Genomic DNA, 27,025 nt, shown 5'->3' with positions numbered 1-27,025 from the left:
CCTCAATAGCCAGCTAGTGTGTTAAGTACCAGGCAAAGCGGTTCACACAATGATTCTTTAGAATATCTAACCACTTCTAGCCAAGCACTGAGAAAATGAGAGAATTAAGAAGAACCACCAGATGTCACCCTCACAAATAACAAATGAACTGGACAGCACTGCTTTAGTTTCTGCCAACGCATAGAGAAGCGTGTTTTTTAAAAAGGAAACAGTTAACTTTATGAAGGGGGAAATATTTTCCTTTCTGCATTTCATTATAAATATGGAGTTGAATTGCAGCTTAAGGTAGGGGATAAGTTCTAAGGCCAGTACTTAAAAGGAAAATCACATATAGTCAAAATTGACATTGAACAAATACTTTCAATTGCTATTATAGAGTTCACGTGGTTTTAGATAGAACCTCGGAGAGGAATGGGCATGTACAAACACAAAATCTGTACCGCAGTGTATGGTGTATAATAAAGAGGGTATATGCAAAACATGTTTTTTTACAATGGTATATTGTTGAATTTGTTTAACATAAATGAGGAAATTATTTTACTCCCCTGCACACAGTCCTCAGCTACTATTTTTATGATTGTAAAATGAACCTTGGCGATCACTTAATATGTCAAGCACTCCTGTCTTCTAGTGCCAGCCCTACCTAATCTATAGTAAACAGAGGAATATCTAGGGCATACTATCTTTGCAGGAGAATAATTTTACACAAAACAAACAGCAACAAACAGAATTAAAGACTGAGTTTTAACATTTTAAACTGCTTAATTTTGAAACCAACATGAGTAGAGGTATTTTTAAATTAAAATGAACAGAGCTTATGCTTCTTCCTATGAATAAATAACCATAAATTCCATTTATTAACACCCAGGCACTATGTTAGACACTTAGATGCTTATTTCCAATTCACAAACAATCGTAAAAAAAATTCACCTCTACTGTTACTACTGCTACTATATTCTGATAATATTAATAACAACAGGGACTTCCCAGGTGGCACAGTGGTTAAGAATCCACCTGCCAATGCAGGGGACACGGGTTCGATCCCTGCCTTAGGAAGATCCCACATGCCACAGAGCAGCTAGGCCTGGGCGCCACAACTATTGAGCCTGTGCTCTAGAGCCCATGAGCCACAACTATTGAGCCCATGTGCTGCAACTACTGAAGCCCACGTGCCTAGAGCCTGTGCTCCACAACAAGAGATGCTACCGCAATGTGGAGCCCGTGCACTGCAACGAAGAGTAGCCCCAGCTCACTGCAACTGAGAAAGCCCGTGTGCAGCAACGAAGACCCAAAGCAGCCAATAAATTAATTAATCAATTAATTAATAATAACAACAACAATAATAAAAGGTAATACCATTGAGTGCCAAACACTGCTCTAAACCCTTAAAGTGCATTAACTCATTTAATCTTCATAATGGCCCTATGAGATATTATTATATCCAAATAAGAAAACTAAGACTCATGGAGATTTAATTAACTTATCTAACGTGTCATAAATGATCCTCAGTTTTCCATCTGTGCGATGGAATAATACCACTTAATTTACAGCACTGTTTTGAGGTTTAACTGAGGTAATGTATTTAATGCACCCGGCTCAGTGTTGACACAACACTAACAAATAAATTCTTTTGTTATCATTAAAGTGATTCTACAGCTGATAGTCTCCAATGCAGCCTAAGGACAAGCAGAAAGAAACCTCTTGCATCCTCTTATTCAACCCTCAAACTTTCCAGCTATAACAGAAACATGGCGGAGTTAGCATTCCCTTGTAGCTCTGCTCCAAAGTAAATGTCTTTAAAAGAGAATACCGAATCTTCTCTCTCGATATGAGTGCTGGGAAGTTCCTGAAGAATAAGGGCTTCAAAGGTAACTTCAAACCGAGAAAGCCCACAATGTGGGAGAGAGAAGGCAATAGTCAGACTCTCACCGGCACAACACTTCACACTAGGAAGCCTGCTTCTGCCCGCCCCCCTCCCCACTGTTTGACATGTCCTAGTGTCCCCAAAGAGATCACTCCACCACCACAGAGGTCAGCAAACTACAACTCATGAGCCAAATCCAGCCTGCTGCGTGTTTTTGTAAATAAAGTTTTATTGGAACACTACCACTCAATCATTTACATACTGTCTTTATATAATTGCTGTTACACCTGCAGAGCTGAGTAGTTGCAAGTGAGACGGTATCGTCTACAAAGCTCAAAATATTTGCTATCTGGTCTTTTACAGAAAAAGTTTGCCTACCTTTGCATAAATGGGTAAAACATCGAACTTCCTTCCCTACCCCACTGGATATTTTGATAGAGTAAGAAATAGATGTGAAAAATCTAAAAAAATAGTAGGAATTATTTACCCAAAAAAACTCACAGCCTTTAAGCTTCAAATTCAAGGGGGAAATAAATAATGCTAAGAACATGGGTGTAGAGTCCCTCCAACCGTTCCATCCCTTCTTAACTATGTGTGGCTTTGGGCAAGTTACCTGGCTTCTCTAAGATTCATATCCATCTTTGTGAAATGGGGATAACAATAATACCAAACTTGCAGGACTGAAAGAATTAAATGAGATGTTTGTATGTGTCCGGTCCATAGTAAGTACTTGACAATGTCAGCTCTCGTAAATGATTACTTTCATTGTTATTACTGCAGGAGAAAATTTTATGTCCAAATACTCGACCACTCAGACAGTACTTTCCCTCCCAGGACACATACCCTCATGAGAACTATAGGTGCTAGCAAAGCAGAGATGCTGAGAGCTCTGATCTGTTCTTCTGGGGGAGTCTAAGAGAGAAAAGGCTAAAACGTCAACGTATTCATTTCCGTCAGGACTAAATTCTCCTCCCCTCCCACCAACACTCCCCTTTCAACATCAAGAAAATTTCAGCAAGAAGCCAAGTGCATACCTACATATTTGCATTACGTAGAGAAATAAACTTTATACGATACGAAAAATTAACTGAATCAACCCCATCATATGTGAAATGCTGACATTTTGCTTCTAACAAGAGGCAATTAAATATGAAAACTTATTCAAAAATAGCAGAAGGGAGAGGCTGCAGAGATGATTAGCAGAATAGATCATGTAATTTGTATCTCATATTTTTTTTCCTGGATCCTATTATCACTCTTTATTACTGCTTGAAAGTCAGCCAATTTTTTTTAACTTTTTATGTTGGAGTATAGTTGAATAACAATGCTGTGTTAGTTTCAGGTGTACAGCAAAGTGATTCAGTTATACATATACATGTATCCATTCTTTTTCAAATTCTTTTCCCATTTAGGTTGTTACATAATATTAAGCAGAGTTCCCTGTGCTATACAGTAGGTCCCTGTTGGTTATCCATTTTAAATATAGCAGCGTGTATATGTCAAAGTTAATACACATTACACACCAAAAAAATTTTAATGAATTAGAAATTCTAAACATGCTAAAAGACAAATACTAAAATTCTGATAAAACAAATGCATTTAAAAGAACTTGAAGTCACCACAGAGGGGCATCAGGAAACTGATGCATGTGGGGTTGATGCAAATGTTCAATACCTTAATTATAGTGGTGGTTAAATGGGTGTATACATTTATAAAACAATCTGTACACTTAAGATGAGTGTGTTTTATCATATGTAAATTATGCCTTGATAAGCTTGGTTTTTAAAAGAATTTGAGAAAAAGTAAATACTAAAAAAATTTCCATATGAAGTGTTAAAAAGCTGGATGCTGATATTATAGTAATAGCTAACACTTCTACAGCACTCTTTATGTACCAGGCACTGTTCTATATACTTTTACATGTATTAACTCCTTTGCTCTTCATAACAACCCTCTGAAGTAGCTTAGTATTATCCCCAGTTTACAAATGATGAAACTGGGACACAGAGAGGTTAAGTAACCTGCCCAAGGTCACAAAGCATCCAAGTGACAGAATCAGGATCAAACCCATAGAATTCTACTTCAGAATCTATGATCTATATTCCATCTCATTAAAACCTTTAAAACTGTTTTTGAGAAACAATTTTTGTAAACTCAACAAACTGAGCTATTTGACAAAATGAACTTCATCAAACTGAGCCAGAGCCATGGAGATACCCTAACATCACTTCCTGCCACATATCTTATGTGCAAAGTTAGGTGTGTGCTTATTTGTTTCATGTCTGTCTTCCCTCCAGCCTGCAGGCTGCATTAGGCATATCCTTAAGCACCAAGCCCAGGGCCTAGACAAGGCAGCTGCACCAGAAATACGACTTGAAAGAATGAACAAAGAAATGAGCAGGTCTAAGAAAGCACTAATGCATTTCGTTATACGTGATTCATCATTGTAGACTGAAATTTTGTTCACGTGCATGTGTGTATGCGCATGTGTGAGTAGGTATACACATACCCTACAGTTTCTTAAGTCAATGAAAAGGTTATTCTGATTAATAAGCTACAGAACTGTTACTGAACACATCGCCCTGTTAATATATAAAATATTTTAGTATATTTATGTACCAAGCATTATGCTTTGCATATAACATACTGTCTCATAGAAGCCAGACAGCGTTTCTCTAAAATAGGTACAATTATCATCCCAGAGCTAATAACTGGTTTACAGACAGGCCTATCTGACTCCATAGCCTGAGCTCCTAACCATCATGCCAGGAGAACTTTTTTATATACAGAGTTCAGCCAATCAAAATCCCAACAGATTTTCAGTGGAACCTGACAAGTAATTCTAAAGTTATCCGAGAGAAAATATTTTATAGGCTTTTTCCGCCAAATTAAAATTGTGGAAATGGCACAGGAAAATACATATACATTGATCAATAGAACATCATAAAGAATGCAGACATGGGCTCCTGTACACATAGGAACTTGTTTTATGATTCAGTTAAACAAATTGGAGAAAGAATAATGAATTATTTAATAAATGATGCTGAAGAAATTGGTTATCTATTGAGACAAAAGTGAAATTAAACCCAAATGCAAATTTCTAGACAGATTAAAGAGATAAATACAAAAACAAGAGATGACTGTATAGAGAATATTTCTTATAACCTTGAAACAGGGACAATCTTTCTAAACAAGACAGAAAACACAGAAGCCATAAAGCAAAGAGTAAAAGGTTTGGCTACGTAAAAATTTAAAACTTCCAAGACAAGCAAATAGCTAGGAGAAAATACTTAAGGCACCATAAACAGGCAAAAAAATGATCATCCATAACATATAAAGAACTCTTACAGGTCAATAAGAAAGAGACAAATAGCCAAAAGAATCATAGAAAAAGGGTATGAAGAAACTGTGTGCTGGAAAAGAAAACCAGTAGCCAATAAACTTGGAAATGTGCACCTAAAAAGTAATTATTTTGTCCATAGAATTGGCAAACATTTTTTAAATTGATAATATCCACAGTTGGCAGAGATGGAAAATAGAACACATACTGTTGCTACAGTCTATTTAGAAATCAGTCTTGCTGTATTTATTTAAAAAATTAAATGCTGATAGTATAAAAAATTTTAATGTATACACAGCAATACTACTTCTAGGATTCTATACTATTAAAATATACAAATGCACAAGGGTCCATCTGTTTTGGTACACACTGTGTTGAAACAACCTAAATGCTCCTCCACAGGGAAGTAGTTAAATAAATTATGGTACAATTATATTATCTAACTCTTTTCCGTCATTAGATAAAAAGTAAAGCAAACAGTAGAAATACCTCCCAGATATATTAAGGGAAATATCCTGGGAAAGGTGTATGGTGTAAGGTCCCATTTACATCAGTCAAAACTCAATGCTGGGACTTCCATGGTAGCGCAGTAGTTAAGAATCCACCTGCCAATGCAGGGGACACAGGTTCAATCCCTGGTCGGGGAAGATCCCATGTGCCACAGAGCAACTAAGCATGTGGGCCACAACTACTGAACCTACGCATCCTAGGACCCATGTGCCACAACTATTGAAGCCTGCTTGCCTAGAGCCTGTGCTCCACAACGAGAAGCCACCACAAAGAGAAGCCCGCACACCGCAGCGAAGAGTAGCCCCCACTCACCACAACTAGAGAAAGCCTGAGTGCAGCAACTAAGGCCCAATGCAGCCAAAAAAAAAAGAAGAAAAAAACCTCAATGCTGACTTCTTCTGAGGACAGGCAGGGAAGGAATGGTAAAGTGAAAAATCAAGTTGCGGCTTCTGAATGATTTAAATCTTTTGCAACAGGAATGCTGTGATGTATTGCTTGAGTAATGTAAAAAGAGAACAAACAATTTGAACAATATTAAAAAAGTTAAAGTATTTATTTTACGATAAGCAGATCCAACATACCTAGAGAAAAATTCAAGCACAGTAATGTAAAAATGACATTTCAACTAAATTTGTTTCATAACCCAGATCCTTTTGTGCTCAGTATAAGTGAAAAGCACTTTCCATTTCTAGAAAACTTTTTTTTTGGCCACACCGCGCAGTTTGAGGGATCTCAGTTCCCAGACCAAGGATTGAACACAGGCCATATGCACCAAATCCTAACCACTAGACCACCAGGGAACTCCCCAAGAAAACTTGTTTTAAAAATTTTTATTTAGAAATAATTTCAGACTTACAGACTAGTACAAAGAAAGCCTGTATGCAATTTATCCAGATTCATCTAGTGTTAACATCTTGTCCCATTTGCCTTATAATCTGCTCTTCCTTCTCCAACTCTGTTTCCCTTCTCTATCTAGATAGATTAAATTTTTTTCTAAACCATTTGAGAGTAAATTACATATGTTGTGGTCATTTACCTCTAAATACTCCGTGTGTATTTTTTTAAAATACAGATATTCTCTTGCATAACCACAGTACAGTTGTCCACATCAGTAAATTTAATTACAGTACTTTAAACTTCTATCCATTTTCCAGTCTTGTCAGTCGACCCAACAATGTTCCCTTGTAGCATTTTTCCCTGCAATGCAGGAGCTAGTCTCAGGTCAACTATTGCATTTAGCTATTCCACCTCCTTTGCCTCCTTTAATCTGGAACATTTTCACAGCCTTTGTCTTTTATGATAATGACATTTTTGGAGAGTACAGCCCTTTCTTCTTCTTCTTCTTTTTTTTAATAGAACCTTCCTTATTGAAAGTTTCTCTGATGTTTCCCTGTGATCAGATTCAGGTTAGACGAGTACAGAAGGGACCCCTGTGTCCTTGGCAGGCCACGTCTATCTGGAGGCACAGATGCTGTCTGCCCCCGCGGTGATATTCATGTTGATCACCTAGTCAAAGGGGTGTCTGATTTCTCCACTGCATAGTCCTCACTCTTGTCTTGCAAGTCATAAGGAATCTGCTGATGAGATAGGGTAAGACCAGGTCAATATCACGCTCCTCCCCCAAACTTGCCTATATCAGCTACAATGACGGCTGCCTGACTCCATCTTTACGAGGACAGCTGAACTGCCTTTCCACCTCCAACACTCCCTCCGTTTTTACCAGTTGGCCTTTGGCACGCTGCTGAAAATAAATCCCTCCATGTATCTATCTTTCCGTCATCAACCATATGGACTCAAGGAGAGCTATTTTCAATGGTCTATAATACATTACTGTCCTTACTTATTTGGGTGCTCAGACGGTCCCAAATTTGGTCTAGGCAACTTTTACATGTCTCACTCTTTACTCCCGCAGAGCACATTCTAATACCTAGAACTTGTTTATTATGAGAATTCTGTTTTGCCAAGGAATCTTATGAGTTAGGCATATCCACTAAGACTCAATTATTTTTCGGAGTCCCCTAATGAAAACTGAGGTATGCAGCCACTGCCCTACATACTTGACACCCCAATATACGTTACAAAATGGACTTGGTTTAAAAGAGAACACTAAGGGTCTGCTCGATCTGCTGCCCCCTGCAGCTGAGCTTCCTTACTCATTTTTAGCTGATTTAAATACTTGGAGAACCTACAGGCCCATCAGCATTTGTATCAGAATAACGGTGCAGACCCCTAAAACTCAGTCTCTTTAATCATTTATTTTTAATTGAGAAAGAGCTATCTATAGTGAAAACTGCCAAGAGTTTTGCAGCCAACCTGAAAATAAAGAACTGCCAAAATTAAGACGCTGAGAAGCATCTGGAGACGACAGAACATGTCAGAACAGTCAATGGCGTTTTCATCAATCACGAGAGAAATCTGAGGAACTGCAGTACAATTTACAGAGACAGGCGCTCCTGAGAGCCTGGCAGATTTGTGGCTGTAGAGGAAGTGAGTTGATTCTGAGCGAGCATTAGGTTACACCCATTGAGATATACCCATACAAGATCCAAAAGGCTGAGGTCATTTTCCTGTCCCTTTCTGACTTTTTCTGCTGTCAAGCAAGGGTGAGGAAATTGATTGTCTCAACAGCAGGGCTCAGCATTCTCTCTCCACCTTCCAGCATATAAAAGACAGTCGCAGCAGAGGCGTCTCCATTCTGGCTTCCTGATCCCTCAACCACTTTGCTAATGCAAAGTGCTGGGAACTCCTAGCTCTAGAATCATCAGCCACAGAATATCAGCACCTGCCCTAGGGTCAGTTCTGGATGGAACTGAGGGTACGCAGAGACCCCGCCTGGGAACATGCCTATAGGCCCTCCATGCATTTCATAAACATCTGATTCCCTTCTTAAACTCTTTCTTACATAAACTACTTACAGCAGTTTTCCTGCACTGAAATCTAATGGAGTGAGAGAGATGACAGAGAAGAAAATAAGCAAACAAAATAATACAGATGGTGATTATATCTGAGAGGAAATACACAGGACACATAATAGAGGAAAGAGAAAGGCTGCTTTGAAGATGAAACCCAAGGAAAGCTGCACTTGGAACCTGACCTTTAAAGTGACGATGGAAAGTTGAGAAGGAGCTGGTCAGGTGAAGAACTGGTGCAGTCTGCCAGGCTGGGAAAACACTCACACAGGAGCACTGCGGTGGAAAACAACTGGGCGTGTTCAAGAAACCGAAAGGAAGCTAGGGTGACTAGAGCAGAGGAATGAAGCGGAGAGGGGCAGTTGATGAGCTGGAGGAGGAAAGCAAAGGAAAAGAAGTGTGGATTTCATCCTAGATAAACAGTTTGAAGCACGGGAGTAATGTGATTACTATTTGTAAAAGAGCACTTGGGCTGCAGAGTGAGAGTGGACTGCACAATGCAGAGAGGAAGCGGGGAGACAGGTGAGGATGCTCTTTCAGACATGCAGGGTAAGAAGACAGCGGTGTGGCCTGGGGACACAGTGGTAATGGCGAGAAGGGGCCAGTATGCAGCAAGGAGCATGTTTTGCAGGTAGATCCGACAGGGCTAGCTGATGACAGAGATGTGGGAGGCAAAACAAGCATAAGTTAAAGGGAACAAACAGGGGAAATCAAGGATGCAGCACGGGGAGGGCTTTTTTGGTTGAGTAATGCTGTTTTAAATTGTTTCCCCAAAGTCTTGTGTTTGCTCCTAAAATAATTATGGAAAGGGTGATTGTCACCAAATTGTCACAATTGAAAAGGAATGCTTTTCGGTCTTTAACAAAGAGATAGGAGTTCATTTTAGTAGGTCACGTGTCCCCCAGTTGAACCTAATCTATTGCCACCTGCTCCCCGAGGCATGCAGACAAAGTTCTGACATCAACAAGGGGGACTCTTTAAGTTAAAATGTAACCTCCTCTACCATAAACTGCAAAGGGAGGTAAAGACAGGTAAGCCTTTGGAAGGAAAAAAAGAAAAAGATTCTCCCTAAGCTAGTAAGCCTTACTTTTTAAATTTCCAATACAATTAGCAATCCAATTGGACTTGTGGAGCCTAACACCTTATAAAGTCATCTCCACTATTTATGAAATTGGAGTAAATTTGCTTGACATCTGATGAAAAAGTCCACGCATCTCAATACTTTCCATTTTGAAAAGTTGGGAGAAATACCATTATACACATATGCTAGTATTCCTAAACAACTGTTAGAAATGTGAACACCTCAGGCTTCTAAAAGCATTAAGTGCATCAATAAGTTAGCCCAGCTAGATTACACGTATTTCACTTCATCCCACCGCAGGAGTGAGGAAGCTATGGCTCCAAGTATCTTGCCCTTGGTTACCTGGCTTCAGCCAGTTGTCCACAAGGGCATTTACTATTGTTTTGATTTTTGAATGAAAACAAAAACAAAACCTTCTCTCCCAAAACTAGATCTTAAAATGAATATCAGCAAATGAATACTGAATAACAAGACGCTAGTTGCAATATTTGATACAATCTTACTAGGATTCTTTCCTGCTCTGTAAAATTCTAGCCACCCTTGTACTGATAAAAAGCAAAATCTATACACTGTTGCTATGCAAATGAAGGGCTCTGGATGAGTTGCCAAGGCTGTTAGCAGCAACTCTCTGAGGTGGCCATTAGAATCCCCCACTAACGGATCAAGAGACTGGAGCTCAGAGAGATTCAGTAACTTGCCCAAGGTCACAGTGCCTGCAAGGGACAGAACCCAATCCAAGTCTGCTAACCTGCAAGCCCATCCATGTTCTTTCCTCTCTCCCACATGCCTTCCTAGGAACAGACACAACAAATCTGAAATTCAGATAGGGTGCCTGAAAAAAGGCAGAATTTTTTTGACTCTTTGTCCTACTGGAGACTTGTGCTCAGGCGACAGTCGCTTTCATTCAACTACGAGTGGCTTAGAAATGTAACTGCTTGTTGGTCCTTCCAGCAGCAAGCTAAACATGTTCGATACGTAGCATCTGCCTTGGGGAATGAACTAGACCATCAGGGAGAAGAATCATCTGTATACACTACACATCTTCTGCTTTACTGCAGATGGGACAGATTATTCATGTGGACAAGGGGAGTTCACTCAGCCCTCGAGCCTGTCTTCTGATGACATCGCAGCGTTAAGAGCCAAGTCAGCGCTGACCCAAATGCACTCTGCTCCGTGGTCTTGCGTTTTTCATGCCTAGCACGTCTGCTTTGTCCACCCCCCGCCCCCGCCCCCGCCCCAGATATAATGGCTGCTCATTTTTACTTCTGCCTGGAAAATTCTATATTATCCTGATGATTTTTAATTTTTCAATCAATTTAAAGGTAAAAAAGGATACTGAGGTGAGAGCAGATGGGCACAAGGAATCTTCATGGCCCCATGAAAATGTTCGTAAATTGGATTGTGGCAATAGCTGCACAACTCTGTAAATTTACTAAAGATGGAACTGCACACTTAAAAGGAGTGAAGGAATGGCATGTAAATTACACCTCCATAAAGCTTTTTCTTTTTTTTAAGAATACTGAGATAATGCTAATAGATTATGAAGGTAAATTCTCCTTTCTGGATGAAAGGCTTTGTTAAGAAAGCACTGAAGGGAGTTCCTTTGCTGCTTTCTGTGGAGGAAAAGTCCCACCTTTTCCTTCCAGAACACCGAGATACCTACATTCTATCCCTGCTGGGTGTCATCGCGTGTATGGCAAAAGAGGAATATATCTCCTTGGAAGCAGCCAGGAATGCTAAATGATCATTGAGTACCTGCAGGGGAGAAAAGGAGGGAATATCTGGAAAGGCTGGAGGAGAAATGGTACCTGAGGGAGGTCTTCAATGATGAAGAGGAATTGGCCGGGTGAGGGAACAGTGTATGAAACAGCTGAGAAGTGAGAAAGGCTGCCCCTTTGGGAGGTGGTGCCTGGAAGAGGAGCCACAAGCACGTCAACATGGCTGATGTGAAAGGTCTTGTTAGGAGGGCAGACCCCTGGGAACCACCCCAGACCTACTGAAGAAAAATGGCTTGTGGTCGGACCTGGGAACATGCATTTTAACAAGCCACCCACTCCCCTAACCAGGTTACCTATGCACCCTAAGTGTGAGAACCCCTGAGCTACATCCTAAGTGAGGCCTCATACACCATGCTAAGGTGTTTGCCTAATACGTCAAAAGCAACAAGACGCTATGGACAGATTTTAAGCAGCAAGGTGAGGATGGACTTGAAGTTTAAAAAGAGCTCTCTGACATGGCACATGGCTCTGGGGCACAGCAAGAAGCCGAGAGCGCCCTGCAGGGCCCAGGAATATACACACACTGTCACCTCCTTTACCTTTTAACCTCTCAGACCAAGCAGCTGAATACAAATACAGCTCTTATAGGTCCCAGTCTCCTATTCACATCTCGGTGCTTTATGATCTTATGAAAATGTCATAAGAATGTTATAACATTCACCAGTATTAAAGAGGGGACCATCCCACGCAGCCACATGTTTGGAGAAACTAGAGGTTACCACACATACCATTTAGGTGTCAGGGGGCAAACGTCATTTTCAAAATATTACAGACATGACCAAGCCCCTTGCTGACTAATAGGAACACTGTTCTGCTGAAACAGAGGGCCCTTTGAGCCCATGTTTATACTCTCTTTTGTGGTGAGTGGTTTCCCCTCTCCCCTCAGGGAGGCAGAGGTATGAGGATTGTAAACTTGCAGAACTGACCTAGATAGAGTCCTGAGATTAGCCTGAGAGGTATCCTCATCATCCTAGAGGAATCCAAGGGGAAGAGGAGTCTTGCAGGACCCTGGACGGGCCGATCTTGATACAAGTTCAGTTCCTTATGAGGTTGGGAAATCCATGTCAAGTATCCACAATGTGCAGCCTTAATGATCATACTGCTAAGGGCCAACATTTGCACCCCATATGCTAAGCGCTTTATAGGGCTTTAATCCCCACAATAACCCTCTGAAGCAGGTTCTATCAGCCCCATTTGACAGATGAAGAAACTGAAGCTTAGAGAGATTAATTTAGCCAAGGCTGTACATGAAGGAGCAGGGATTCAAACTCATGTCTATCTAACCCCAGAACTTGTGCCACAGCACTTCATGGGATGTGTCAAATAGATTTCTGTGTTTTCCGAGGTTTTGATGCCTCTAGGAGTACTAAGGAAACAAGCAAATTTAATTCATAAAGCTTACAACGCTTTATAAACAAACTCACGTATAGCCCTAGAAATCACCTAGTATAGGGATCAGCAAACAGTCCTTTCCACAAAGAATCTATAAATATTTAGGCTATGTGGGCCATACTGTCTGTTTCCCAACCACTAACTCTGACTTGTGTAAAAACAGCCATAGGCAACACTAAACAAATGGGCATGTCTGTATTCCAATAAAACATTATTTACAAGAACAGGCAGGAGGAAAGCTACATTTGTCCTTGCGGCAGAGTTTGCCTCTCCCTGACCTAGTGGAAACGGCACTGACTGTAGAGTTAGAGCACTTGGCCTCTGACCCTGATTCCATGCCTAAGCAAGCTGGATGGCCTTGGGCCCGTCACTGCCTGTGTCTAGGCTGTGTACTTCTGTAGAAGTTTCTCCCCTAAAGGGTGCAAAAATAAAGTAAAACTATATTTGGACACACTAAAACAGATTTTCCAACAAACCCATAAATAATAAACACTAGCACAACAACAGAGCCCACGCACTCTGGAGCCCTCAGGCTGCAACTACAGAGCCCACACACTCTGGAGCCCCCATGCTGCAACTACAGAGCCCATGCACTCTGGAGCTCACAAGACACAGCTAGAGAGCCCATGCACTCTGGAGCCTGCACATCTCAACTAGAGAGCCCAGTCACTGCAACTAATGAGCCCGTGCACTCTGGAGCCCGGGCACCACAACTGGAGAGAAGGCCACGTTCCACAACCAGAGAGAAGCCTGTGCACTGCAACAAAGAGCCTGCGCACCACAACGAAAGATCCCGTGTGCCACAACTAAGATCTGACACAGCCAAAAAACAAATAAGTATTTTTAAAAAATAAAAAAATTACAAATAAAAATAGACCTACCATTAAATAAATAAATAAATAAATAAATAAAAATTAACAGTGGTAGCAATACCTTAAGGTAAAGCAGAAGGGAAAAGAGAACTAGCATGTTAAGGGTACGTCTATGTGCCAGGTGCTTTGTAAAGCAGACTCTTATTTCATTCTGTTTGCCAACCTTATGAGGTAGGCATCATTATTCCTGTTCTATAAATGAAAAGCATCAGACAAGTTAAAGAACAAGCCCAAGGTCACACAGCAATCGAGAGGCGAAGCCTCAATCGGAATCCAAGCCAGGGGTAGCTGTTCTTGAACAACAAGCAGTCAGGTGATGATTTTGCACAGAAGATGACATCTGAGTGCTTCTGGCAGAGAGCCCTAGAGTCAGGCCTCATTCCCATCTCTTCAGGACTCCTCCACTCTGTCATCTGTGTTCCCTGCCTTCTCTCAAAACAATCCTACCCTATTTGGCCTGAAAAAATGATGTGAGGCTCTGAGGTTTGTTGCCTTTAGTTCTGAGTGGAAGGACTGTGACTCCTGCATGGAAAAGAGACCAGGAAGCCCAGAACTCTGGGACAAAGCAGTCTAAAGAAGCAGGGGGAGAGAAAAGGAGGACAAAGGACACCCTCAGAGAAACCCTGACTGGTCCTGCTGACTGCACCGGAGTCCTGGGTCTAGGTGGTTCTGCATCTGAGAACTTAGCTGAGGGTAAGAGTCTATGCAACAAAACACGGCCTCTGGAATTACTCAAACATGCCTGACTTGTCTGCCTCCTTAACCAGTGCATCGTAGTTTACGGTCATCAGTGCAAGAATAAGTACTTTGGAAACGGGGCTGGGAAAGCAGAAAGTGAAACCAAGTAATGGGATCACCATTACTTCCTTTATCAACAACAAAAAAAAAAAAAAATAGGAAAAGAAACACATTTCCCATATGTGGGAGGATACATATGTCAAGGAAGAAAATAACACCCAAACTCCTTAGCTGAGCATTCAAGGCCTATCAAGGTCTGCTGGAACACACAGCACTGCCTTCCTGCCTCGACCACACAGCTCCCGCCCAGTTTGCGCTTCAGCCGTGCTCGGGCATGTTCCCCCGCAGCTCCCTCTGCCTGGAGGCATGAAGCCCTGATCTGCTCCGTGGCTGCCTGCTAAAATCCCACCCCTCAACGTCCAGATCAAATGTCACCTTCTAGATCACAGATGTCAAAACTGAGAACCTCAGAACCAGATTACCAATGTCAATTCTGTTAGGTTATGTAAGAGGAAAGCAAGGCCCAAAGGGATGAAGTCACACAGTTGGGCAGTAAAGACTTGGTCTGGAAACCACGTCAGGTGATCTGACTTCGGGGCGGGAGGCATGCCTCACCACCACCTCCAGGGTGAGTGACTACCCCAGGAAAGCCCTCTCTTCCTCCTCCTCCTCCTAGAAGCACCGGGCCTGCTTATGAGCTGTCCAGACTCTCCCCTCCATTCCAGGTGAGAGTGGTTTTCTGTGTCCATATTCTAGATCACCTGCTCCAGAGGGATCACAACCATGCCTCACCCATCATGTTATCCCAGTACCTAGCTAGCCCTGCATAGAGCGGGCCTTCAGGGGGCTGTAACAGACATCTGACAAAAAACCAGAAAACCACCTCCCTCCCCACCTCCAGTCCTGTCTCTTTCCAATCAATTAGCCTCCACGCACTGCCGGTGGGAGCCACTTACAGCACGGATCTCGCCACACCTCTGCTCAGCTGAAACCCTCAAATGCACACCATGCACACCCTGATATGCACGATTCCGCATGAAAAACTTAGAAGAGCCCTTCCTACGCTTCCAGCCTCATTTCCTGCCACCCAGAGCACCACAAGCACTTCTTCAACCCCATAACTTATGCCCACTATTCCCTCTCCCCAGGACGCATTTCAAGAGTTCCCTTTGTCCCCAGCTCTCTTCTACATGGCTAAGCCCTACTCAGCCCGCAAGATCCAGGATGTCTAAGAAATGGCCTCCTCAAGGAAACCATCCCTGGTTACCCATTCCCTCCCCCTGACTCCAGGTGAGATGCCCTCCTCTGTCCTCCCAAAGCACCCTGGCATCACTCCTCTCTAGTTCTTAGCACAGAGAATCACATCTATTTGTTTACACACTTGCTCCCACCTCCCACTAGACCAGGGGTCCCCAACCCCTGTGCCGTGGACCAGTACACTGCAGGGCCTGTTAGGAACCGGGCCGCACAGCAGGAGGTGAGCGGCGGGTATGCGAGCAGTTTCATCTGCTGCTCTCCATCGCTCCCCATCGCACTCACATTACCACCTGAACCATCCCCCCCAATGCTCACATGACCGCCTGAACCCCACCCCCCATGGAAAAAGTGTCTGCCACGAAACCGGTCCCTGGTGCCAAAAAGGTTGGGAACTGCTGCACTCAACCATCACTTAGAGCAGAAGCACCTGGCATTAAAACCCGATACATTAAGTTCCACTGAATAACCTTCTCCTTCACTAGTTACAATCAGATCCAACAAATATACACAGTGTATACTTTCACTAAAATATTTTAAAATACAGGCCCACAGATCTCAGAAAAAAAAAAAAAAAAAAAAAAAAAAAAAGCTCTTACTACACACCCAGTCTTTCAATAAAGAGCTGAAGATGCACAATAACATTATGAACTGCCAGGCAGTCACCATGTGAGGAGTCCCTTTAAAGAGGTGTGGTGACCTAGCCAGCACGGCCGACTGGCCAGAGCAGCTCCGGGTGTGTGACTGACTCCAACTAAGCACAGGGATGGAAGAGGAACATTCTGACACAGTCAGTGACCAAGGGGAGATTTGATGAAGGGAAGCTCTCCCCCAGAAGTCTCTCAGCGCTCAGGTGAGTCCCCAGGTACTCATCTCCCAGGAAGTGAGCACACAGTGACTTCAGGAGACCTGCCTGAGCTGGCCACCAGGGCACCTGAGACTGGGGGCCAGGGCGCTGTCAACAGATGGCCAGATGGAGACCACAAGCCTCACAGAATTCACAGTATCCATTTCAGACAGTGGATAATTAGTAACCGCACCCATGCACAGGGATCTAAGATAGGAAGGAAAGCAACAGCTAACCCAGGCTAAGAAATACACCTGCACCACTGGACTTGTGGGGGAGGTAGGAGGTGTGGGGCAAAGGCGACATGAGCAGAAAATGAGGGCGAGTTTCACTGAGAAAGTAGCATTCCCAGAACAGATGGGCTTTCAAATGATTCAAAATGGAACATTTCAGGAAAACTGCCTGTTCATTAACCTGGCGTCCAGGCTGATGGTAAGCCGATGCGATTTTTTTCCTCTCACTCATCTGCAGGACCAATTTACAAACATCCTTTCCTAGATGCCTATATCCATCCACTCATAAACAAATGGCCGTGCTCCCTCAATAAGGAAAGTCACAGTGAGCCACGCGGGTGAGCTTACTCTGCATGAGGTCCCTCCCCACCCTCACCCACCTGGAGGCTGAATCCTACCCACTCGTCTCCTTAGGTAACAGCACCACCGGCCAGCCAAGACACATCTCGGACCGGCTCCTCCCTTCCCCCCATTCCACTGCCCCTGGAACTGGGGAACAGGCCACCAGGCCAGTTCCTCCTCCAAATTCTCACTGATAAGTCCCTCCAGGCTGGCCTCCCCTCTCCAGCCCCACTCCAGTCCTCACCACCTCCCACTCAAACTGTCACAGTAGCCTCTTGGCCTTCTTGCCACCGCCTCCGCAGTCTGGCTGCACCAACGTCACCAGATTTAGCTTCCTGAAATAAATAATTGTATCCTGCCTAGTTTTTAAAAAGTCCTCTGGGTCCTCATTTTCTGGGAGATCTCAGCCCTCAGAGGCTCTCGTCCCCACAGGCTGAGCACCCTGCTGATCCCGGCGTGTGCTCTCATCCCCGCCCATCTCAACTCCCACCCACACCTGTGCCGTATGGCCCTTGCTCCACCCAGCACACCCTTCACGACCCAGTTCAAGGAGCGCCATTCTTCCTTCTCAAAATTGCTTTGCCTGTTTGGGGTCTCTTGTGTTTCCACACAAATTTTCAAATGTTTCTGTTCTAGTTCCGTGAAACATGCCATTGGTAATTTGATAGGGATTGCATTGAACCTGTAGATGGCCTTGGGTGGTATGGTCATTTTAACAATATTGATTCTTTCAATCCAAGAACACAGTATACATTCCTCATCTGTTTGTGTTATCTTCAATTTCTTTCATTAGAGCCTTATAGTTTTCGGAGTACAGGTCTTTTGCCTTTTTAGGTAGGTTTATTCCTAGGTATTTTACTTTTTGATGCAATGGTAAATGGGACCGTTTCCTTTATATACACACTATTATACATAAAATAGATAACCAACAAGGAGCTCCTGTGTAGCACGGGGAACTATATATCTTGCAATAAGCTAAAACGGAAAACAATCTAAAAAAAGAATATATATATACATATATATATCTGAATCACTTTGCTGTACACCTGAAACTAACACAACATTGTAAATCAACAATTTCAACAAAAAAATTTTTTAAAAAGACCCAGTTCAAATGCCACCTCTTCTTTAAAGTCTTTGCCAGCCCCTAAACAAGGACAACAACCATTCCTGTTTGCACTTGTTGTCCTGGAGTTATTACTGAAAGCACCACATTGACTTTGCCAGAGCCCTGCTGTGGATGATAAATTATATGGCCTTCCTACCTAAAATCTACCCTGACCCAAAGACAGCACTCGTTACTTGTGAAACTGTGTCTTTTGCTAGAGCATGTGTTCCTCCAGAACAATCAAGCCATCTTATCTCAGTGTGACTTTCAGAATCTGATGACTGCCCGCACCTGGGTAGGTGCTCAGTGAACACTGATGGAATGAAAGAATGAATCTGATCCAAAGAAAATTGTAGCAATCAGTTTTATCTAAACTTAATCTAAAATGCCAGTGGGGAAATTTTCGAAATCAGAATTAGATCAAAAAAATCCTGGGCCAAAAATGCAGACTATGAAAGCATCTGTCACCCAAACCATTTCTTTCCCTAATCCAGTGTTTCTCAACTTTTTTGCAATATTGTCCCCCTGCCCCAGGAGCCTTCTTAGACATTTTTTTCCTAACCATACCCCCCATGAAATGTTAATAGCACAGAGATATATTTGTACTATATACATAAAAGAGCAAGTATAAAATTTACTCTTCTTATTCAATAATAGGTTCAAAATGACAATAAAATTGTTAAATTTTAAAATTTAAAGCTATTAAATTTTATAACTGTATTTGCTGAGTAACTTTTAATGTAACTTTAATGTAAAAAGTGACATATCAAATTACACATAAAAATTGCCAATTTCTACAAAATAGCAACATAACCAAATTTTTCAGACTTTCAAAACTGCTATTTTTCCAGAAAAGGTAAAACAATTGAAAAAAAAACTTCTTAAAAGTTATTTTAATGTACTTAACTTTTGTTCTATATAATAATTTTTAACTTATCCAGACTCTAGATATTCATTCAGATATAGTCAATAGTTTCTCATTTCAATACTTGACATAGTTATTGGTGGGTTGAGTAACTCTAATAGGATTAAAGAATAAAATATAAACTAATTTTCAAATCCCAAGTCACACACAAAGCAGTGAGGGCCAACCACAAGCACTTAACATCCACAAGGCAGCCCAAGGCAGCCCATATGTATAAGAAGGTCACCAAGAGAGATATGACTTCAGGATCAAGCTACTGATGGACCGAAAGTCCTCCAGTCACAGTCATCTATTTGCCATAGGTTTGTAGCAATGACCTTGCATATATTCTGTTTATCTTCCATGAACTCGATGTCAATGTCGCTTGTGTAATACCCCCCCCAAAAAAAAACAATGAGCGAAATTTAAATGTTAAGAAATAAGATTTTGTCCATCAAGCTTTGAAGGGCCACAAACCACTGGAACATCTGAGAAGTTTCTGCTTCCCTCCAGAAACAATTTTTGCTGTCCGTGAGGTTGCAAGCCCTAACCTCTGTGTTCCCATTTATCCTCCTAGCACTTACAGAGAAAAAAATAAAAAAACACCGGTTTACCTCAGAAAACACCGCATCCCACAACTATCATAAGAGCCTCTCTACTACCATCATCTCCCTGGGTACTCTGAAAGAAAAGGGATTCCCATATTATTAGCCTTTCTCCCAAAAAAGGAGCCCCCCACCTCTAAAAGTTGGAAGAACACTCAGGGCTCATAAAGCCTGTCCATCTTCAGATGAGGAAACCTAAAAGAGCCCTAAGAGGCTGAGAGACTGGTCATTCAAGGTCATTGTATTGTTATAGACAGAGATCTTGTCAGCCTGGGTCACTGTTGTATCTCCAAGCTAGCACCAGTCTTGGCACATAACACAGTCAGATGTTTGCACACTTAATAAATGAATGGCTATTAGGTAAATTAGTGACAGAGCTGAACGCCCAGTTCACCTAATTCCTAACCTACTACTTTTCCAACTACACTACTTTGTCCCCTTTTACTTCCCTAGTATATCAAATAATGGCCTCGAAGACTATCAAATTTTTTAATTAATTAATTAATTTATTTATTTATTTATTTATTTAATTGGCTGTGTTGGGTCTTTTTTTGCTGTGCGCAGGCTTTCTTTGCTTGTGGTGAGTGGGGGCTACTCTTCATTGTGATGCGCGGGCTCCTCATTGCGGTGGCTTCTCTTGTTGCGGAGCATGGGCTCTAGGTGCGTGGGCTTCAGTAGTTGCAGCACATGGGCTCCATAGTTGTGGCCCACAGGCTCTAAAGCGCAGGCTCAATAGTTGTGGCGCACGGGCTTCGTTGCTCCGCAGCATGTGGGATCTTCCTGGAGCAGGGATCAAACCCGTGTCCCCTGCATCGGCAGACGGATTCTTAACCACTGCGCCACCTAGGAAGCCCCAAGACTATCAAATTTACATTAAGTGTTTAGAGCAGGGTCTTGTGCACTTGTGGTAGAGTGCTTCAGCCCACTGAAAGTGAGGTACTTTCCACAAATAAGTCAAGGGTACCCAGTCGACAATGCAACGCTTCTTACTTGCTTACCCTGCCTTGAGCTCATTTCTAGAGTTCCTGTTCACGTGCCATGTCTCTCTACCCAGACTGAGAAATGTAGAGAGCCAAAACTGCCTTCCCTTTCTAAGGCACCTACCAAGTTTAAGCACAAAGCAAATGTTCAATAAATGTTTGCAAAATATACTCCAATAGAAATCGTGCACCATGAGGGACAAAACTGGACTTGGCATGAATAAAAAAATTGTTTGTACTCTGCTCATTTACAAGGACCAGTATAGTACCTAACATGTAACAGGAGTCTAACAGTTACGGAATTTTAAAAAACAAATGAAAGATACGGCAAAAACTGAGAAATTATTAAGCATTGTCTTTCATTCTGTAGTCATTTGTTCATCCAACAAATATGTATTACCGAGTATCTGTGCACCAGGCTTGCTGCTGCTCTGGAACCTGATTTCCCCCCACGGAGCTAGAGCCCTGCTCCCTAGCAAACGCGTGGCATTCAGTTCACCTTGCAGGCAGTGGGTACAGCTAAGGTAGCCATATGTTCAATATACCCAAGACAGTCCCAGTTTACACCTATTGTCCAAGCGTTCTCTCCCAACAGTGCCCTGGTCTAGACAATTATATAGCCCTAAGTGTAGCAAATCTTTTTCAACAAGAAGCCCAGGGATTCAAAATTTCATTCCACGTTTACTAGCTACTCCCAGTCTTTTTTTTTTTTTTTTTTTTTTTGGCTGTGCTGTGCAGCATGCAGGATCTCAGTTCCTCGACCAGGCATCATATCCATGCCCCATGCAGTGGAAGGGCAGAGTCCTAACCACTGGACCACCAGGGAATTCTGTACTCCCAGTCTTGTTTCCTCATTTCTAATACAGACATAACACTGATTAAACTAAATGGTTATACATAGAAAACTGGCTGGGGACAAGGCTAGAACATCAGATTGAGACCACACTGTAGAGAAACTTGCATGCCAAGAACACAGATACTTAATTTAATATACGGCAGGGAGTGATAAAAATCTTTAAGGGAGAAAGTGAATGTACGGTCAAAGCACCATGAAAGTGCTATGACCTTGATTACAGAAAAGATCCAAGACAGAAGAAATGAAAAAAGCTGGCTCCAGTTCATACCAAAAAGACAGCTAAAGCTGTAAATAAAGGAGGGTTGTCACAGATGAAAATAGCAACAAACGTGCTATCATCATTTGCCTTTATGTGTAATTTAAAAGTGTCAACAATAGATGCAGCTATGCAAGGTCTAGTTCATTGATGTGTGGTCTTGAGACCCTCCTTGAAAGGTATAGGCTGTAAGGAAGCTTCTGGACAGTGCAGCTTGTCCTCCTGTCAGCCAGTCGTGTAAAGAAAGGAGCTGGAGTTCGGTTTTTGTTTTGTTATTTTTAAGGGCTCCATTTAAAACAGGGTATTCGCTGTCAGGAGTTTCCCAACACTGAAGAGATGGACAGGGATCTTAACCCGCCAACTCCAGATCTTCCACTATTGCGTCATTTGAAACTAAGCCTCCTCAGGCAGCGACTTGTAAAATTCAAGTCAGGTAAAATGGCAGCAGCTGCAGCTGTGGGTTCTGGTGCTGGTGCTGCTGCCGCCGCCGCCGCCGCTGGCCTCAACTTCCAGCGCAGGAGAGCGCGTCTCCGGAGCTGCCAACTGCTCAAAGGAGCAGTCGGTAAATCAACAGGTCCTGCGTGCCTGCCCGAGGGTGCTCAGACCTAGGCGCGCCAGCCGCAAGAGGAAGTGGCTAATTATTTAAAGACAGTTGAGACCACTGGAGGCCGGAGTCGGTCCTCCAAGCGCCTTCCCTCCGTCTACCCCCCACACCGGGAACCTGCTGGGAAAAGGCCCGGGCCCCGAACACGGAGGGGAAAGCACCAATTTCTGGGCTTTCGCTCCGGGCCCCTGGCCCTCCAGCCCCGGGGCAGCCCTGCCCGCTGGTGCAGACACCCCGAGGGCTCCTTCTTCCTCCGGCGGTCCCCCTCCTCGACTGCAAGCCTTTCGGTTCTGCCACCGGAAACTTCCATAGAAGGTGAGATTCCCAGGTCAGGAGACGATTCCACAAACTCCAAAGGGCCCATGTCGGGACTTCAGGGTCAGACCTCATAAAGCCTAGGCGTCCCTAGTGAGGCTCAGGAGTGCTCTGTACGGCGGGTCCTGCGCTCCCGCGCGCTCGCGCCCATCCACCCGCCCGCCGGGCGTGGTGCCCTGGATCCCTACGACCCCACGGTGCCGGCGCCCGCAACTCCAGCAGCGCCTCCGCTCCGACAGCCGCAGAGACCCTCCTCGCCCCAGCGGGTACAGACCTCCCAAGGCCGGGTGTCCGCACCCGCAACCCCTGTCCCTTCCTCCGGGCGGGAGGCGGCAGGTCCCAGACAGGGAACCAAAGGGGCGGGACCTTGGCCGTCCTTGCCGGGCTCGCTCAACCCTGACGAGCTCGCTCATCCCTCCCGGGCTCCAGGGACAGTGCCCACACTCCCCACCGGCCAGTACCTCGTCCGCTTCCAACTCTGCTCGGTTGCCTACGAGCGCCATGTTCCTCCTCCGGCTGCCGCCGCCCCAAAACCAAACAGGGAGCTCGGAGCCAACTCAGTTTCTCGGCTCCGGGCTCAGCCCAGCGCCAGCAAGGGAGGAAGGGGGCGGCTCCGCGCTCCCTCCCGGCCCCGGGCGGAGCCAGCTGCACAGCTGAGCACCCCGCCCCCGGCGCCCGCAGACCAGTCGAGCATCCATTTCGCTATAGCCGGCGCCAGGCTGCCCGCCTCGACACAAGCTCCGCCCCCTGCAGGCCTCGTCCCGCCCCCTACAGGGCTCTAACTAGAGCAGCCAATCAGATTCTCGCAACGGGTCTGAGCCTCCAGAGGCATCCACTTCGGATCCACGTGGACGGGGTCATTCCGTGGGCGGAGTCACCTCGTGGGCGGGGTCACTCTAGAACCTCGCTTGTCTGGCCCGCCCTCTGGGAAGGTACCTAAGGGTACCTGCTTCCAGCGCTCTGTGAGGAGGCTAGCATGCCTGGAGCCAAGAGAGCGCCGGGTTAACAAGGCCAAGGTCAAAGCCACGCTTTCCCTGAGGCCCGTTTGAAGCGTCCACCTGGTCCCTGGGCTAATGCCAGTCCCCTTCCCTCGCCAGATGCGCGCTGGGTGTCGCAAATGGTGAGGGCAGAGAGCAGCCTTGAGTCAGGTCACCTATCACCCAAAGATCTTTGTCATTCCAGTGCCCAGACCCTAGGTCAGGGATATTGTCTTCAGATACAGAGATGCTGTGTTTGCTCCTGTGTATGTTTGAAAAATAAAAGAAAACCACAGGACAGGTACTTATACAATTTAGAGCTCCTCTACCCCTCCTCCCAGCATCCTGTCACAACGACCCCTTTTGTAACCCCAAACACATGTGCATAATTCGTGCTTGAACTATAAGCTCCATGAGGGTAGGGATGCTGTTTGTCTTCTTCAAAGCTATATCCCCAGTATCCAGAACAGGGCCTTGCATGTAGTAGGTGCTCAACAATATTTTTTGGCTTCGTTTAAAAATTGATTCCTGCATCTAACATGTAAGATAATTAAACTATCCAACTGGAAAATTATAAACTACATTTTTTAGGGTATTGGGGGGAGGTGGTCAGCTTTGTTTTACATACGATAAAATTCACCAAGTTTAAGTCTATACTTTGATAACAAATGTTTACAAAACGCCATTCCAATCAAAATTTAGAACACACCCAGAAAAGTTCCCGGTGCCTCTTTGCTGTCAGTTTCCTTCCCCCACTCCCTGGCCTCTGGCAACCACTGATGGGCTTTCTATCACTATCCGGTTCTGCCTTTTCTAGAATTTCACATAAATTCAGTCATAGAGCACATGGTCTTTTGTGTATGGCTCATGAAGGGCTATTTAATGATCATCCAGTGACCATTATAAAAGCTACTAACATTTATTGAGTACTTATTATGTGAAAGGACTATGCTGAACCCCTTGCATAAATTATTTCATTTATCCTTCATAACCCCATGAAGTAGGTACTGTTAACTTACAGATATCAGAGAGTTTAAATAATTTGTTTGAGGTCAGACAGCTATTAAGGAAGTAAGAATGCCAGAATCTGAACTTCAGCAATCTGACTCTAGGGAGTGGTGGTAACCATTGCTCTGTACCTACCTCCAGCCACCACCTTTGCTTTCTTTTTTCCTATTTGTTTCAGCAGAGCAGCTGCCTGAACATGTCTCTTACACATACTTTCAGTGAATATTCACCTTTGCATCCTTGAAACTCTACAATTTTAATGAGTCACTATGTATCTTTATGCTAGAAAAATAAAATGGTTTCTACCCCACAGACAACATGGAAAAAATGGATTAGATTATGGTGATGTTTGCACATCTCTATGATTTACTACAAATTTTGAATTGTATAATTATAATGGGTGGATTTTATGGTCATTTTGAATTGTATAATTATAATGGGTGGATTTTATGGTCATTATATTTCAATAACGCCACTTTTTATAACAGGCTAACACATTCTTTCAGTGCTCTTAGAATCAGATATGTGGGGCTAGAAGGGACCTAGGGGTCATTTAATTCCAATACCCCTGAAATTTTCCATTCCTCCCCCAACCTCCTGTTTATGCTTCACTTTCTGAGGCTGGATTTCCTGTCTGGGTCCAGATTCTATTCTGTATTACTCATGCATGATTCCATTTTTTAAAGTTCATTGACTCCTAAATTAATATCACATTTTTTGACATTAACCATCTTGTGGTTGCTTCTTCCTCTCCTGTATGCTTTGTTATTGTCTTTCAAATTTCAACTCCTCAAATGTTGAAGAGATACAAAAGAACTTGGTTCTAATTAACAGGCTGATTATGGTATAGTGAGAATCAAGTTTAATTTTTCAGAAATCATTCCTGTAGATAAAAGTTGTTTTTTTTAATCAGAGATCAAATCTGAAGCCCTATGTATTTTAAATTCACGTCACTAGATGAGTAACATTCTTGTTTCTGAGGAAGCCAATTATGGACACTGAATGAATAAGTGTGTTCTAGCCACTGGAACATCTAATCAAATTTGCTGTGCTCATGGCAGGTGCCAAGTTCCCCTTGCCACACATGTGTGATTCTACAAGATTATAAATCACAAATATAAAATAGTTTTTTTTTTCAAAGAATAATTAGAATGAATTCATTTTTGTAACAGAATTCCCCTTGCCAGTTTGGTGATAAAAATGCTGTACTCTATCAGTCAAGTGAGATTAGTCAAACATTCCATTTCCCAAAGAAGCTAACATAGGGGTTCAGCAAAAGCAGCATCTGAATTTTTTTTATTTTGAAAATACATCTACTGGGAGCTGTTTGGATTTCAAATTAAATCTAATATTGCAGACAATTTCATCTTTAGTATTCCTAAACCTGTTACCCTTAGCAGATGTAAAGTTTTTTTTGTTGATAACTTGAGTCAGATAAAAATTGCATCTTCACTTCCATAGTGGGAGAGAGAATGATTTTGCATTTAGAAATGCAAAATTTTAGATGCTTGTATCATTGTAAGGCATGCATTTGTCAATGGCTTTGTCTAACATTCATATCTTAGCACAACAAGGAGAACTTCCCCTTCTAAATTACCACTCCCTCTCTATCACCCACTACTGTCTCTTCCTGATGCCTTCTTAGCACTTATCACTATCTGAAATATCTTGTTCATTTATCTCTTTACTTGCTTATGGTCTATCTCCCTCAACAACATCCACACAGACACTGTAATGTAAGCTCCGTGAGGGAAGGAACCTTGTGTATTGTGTCTACAACAAAACCCCAGTGCCCAACTGTTAATGGAGATTTCATAAATGGTTATTGAGTGAACGAATGAAAATATGTAAAGCTCATAGTACACAGAGTTTTTTGTTTAGACCTAGGAATGCCAATGCTCTAGCATAATGATTTTTTTAAAAACAGAGAAAACCAGTAATAATGAGGGAGATTAAAGAATGCAAATTACATGAAGTCTAGAAGGGAAATACTGTTTTACTTAGGTAGTGTGGCAGGCATGATGACTATCTTTAATGCCTACTCATTTTTTTCAAAATTATACAAGAGCTAAGCACTTTAGAGGTCCCTCAGTGACCTAAAGGGGATTAATTTACATCCCTGGGAGAGGCTTAAATGCTAGGGGAAAAAAACCTCATCATTTAGTGGAGGCTGAAATCCTCCCTTAAGAATATCCCTGCTCTAGGCATTTGGAGCTGGGTAAACACCCATTTTGCCTTATCAGTTGTTCACA

At 43.1% G+C, this 27,025-nt stretch overlaps 1 protein-coding gene across 1 annotated transcript in view; it reads right to left on the bottom strand.

Moving 5' to 3' along the window:
* TTC39B (tetratricopeptide repeat domain 39B) overlaps positions 1–23,484 on the bottom strand; it is a 131,649-nt gene extending 108,165 nt beyond the window's left edge. The window contains exon 1 of the mRNA XM_057720491.1: positions 23,250–23,484. Within this exon, the coding sequence (XP_057576474.1) occupies positions 23,250–23,291 (42 nt within the window). The 5' untranslated portion in view covers positions 23,292–23,484. The remainder of the gene's footprint in view (positions 1–23,249) is intronic.
* Positions 23,485–27,025: the final 3,541 nt, after the last annotated feature.

The sequence above is a fragment of the Hippopotamus amphibius genome, chromosome 2, assembly GCF_030028045.1.
Source record: "Hippopotamus amphibius kiboko isolate mHipAmp2 chromosome 2, mHipAmp2.hap2, whole genome shotgun sequence".
Taxonomy (NCBI): domain Eukaryota; kingdom Metazoa; phylum Chordata; class Mammalia; order Artiodactyla; family Hippopotamidae; genus Hippopotamus; species Hippopotamus amphibius.
This window is presented reverse-complemented; position numbering and strand designations above follow the sequence as displayed.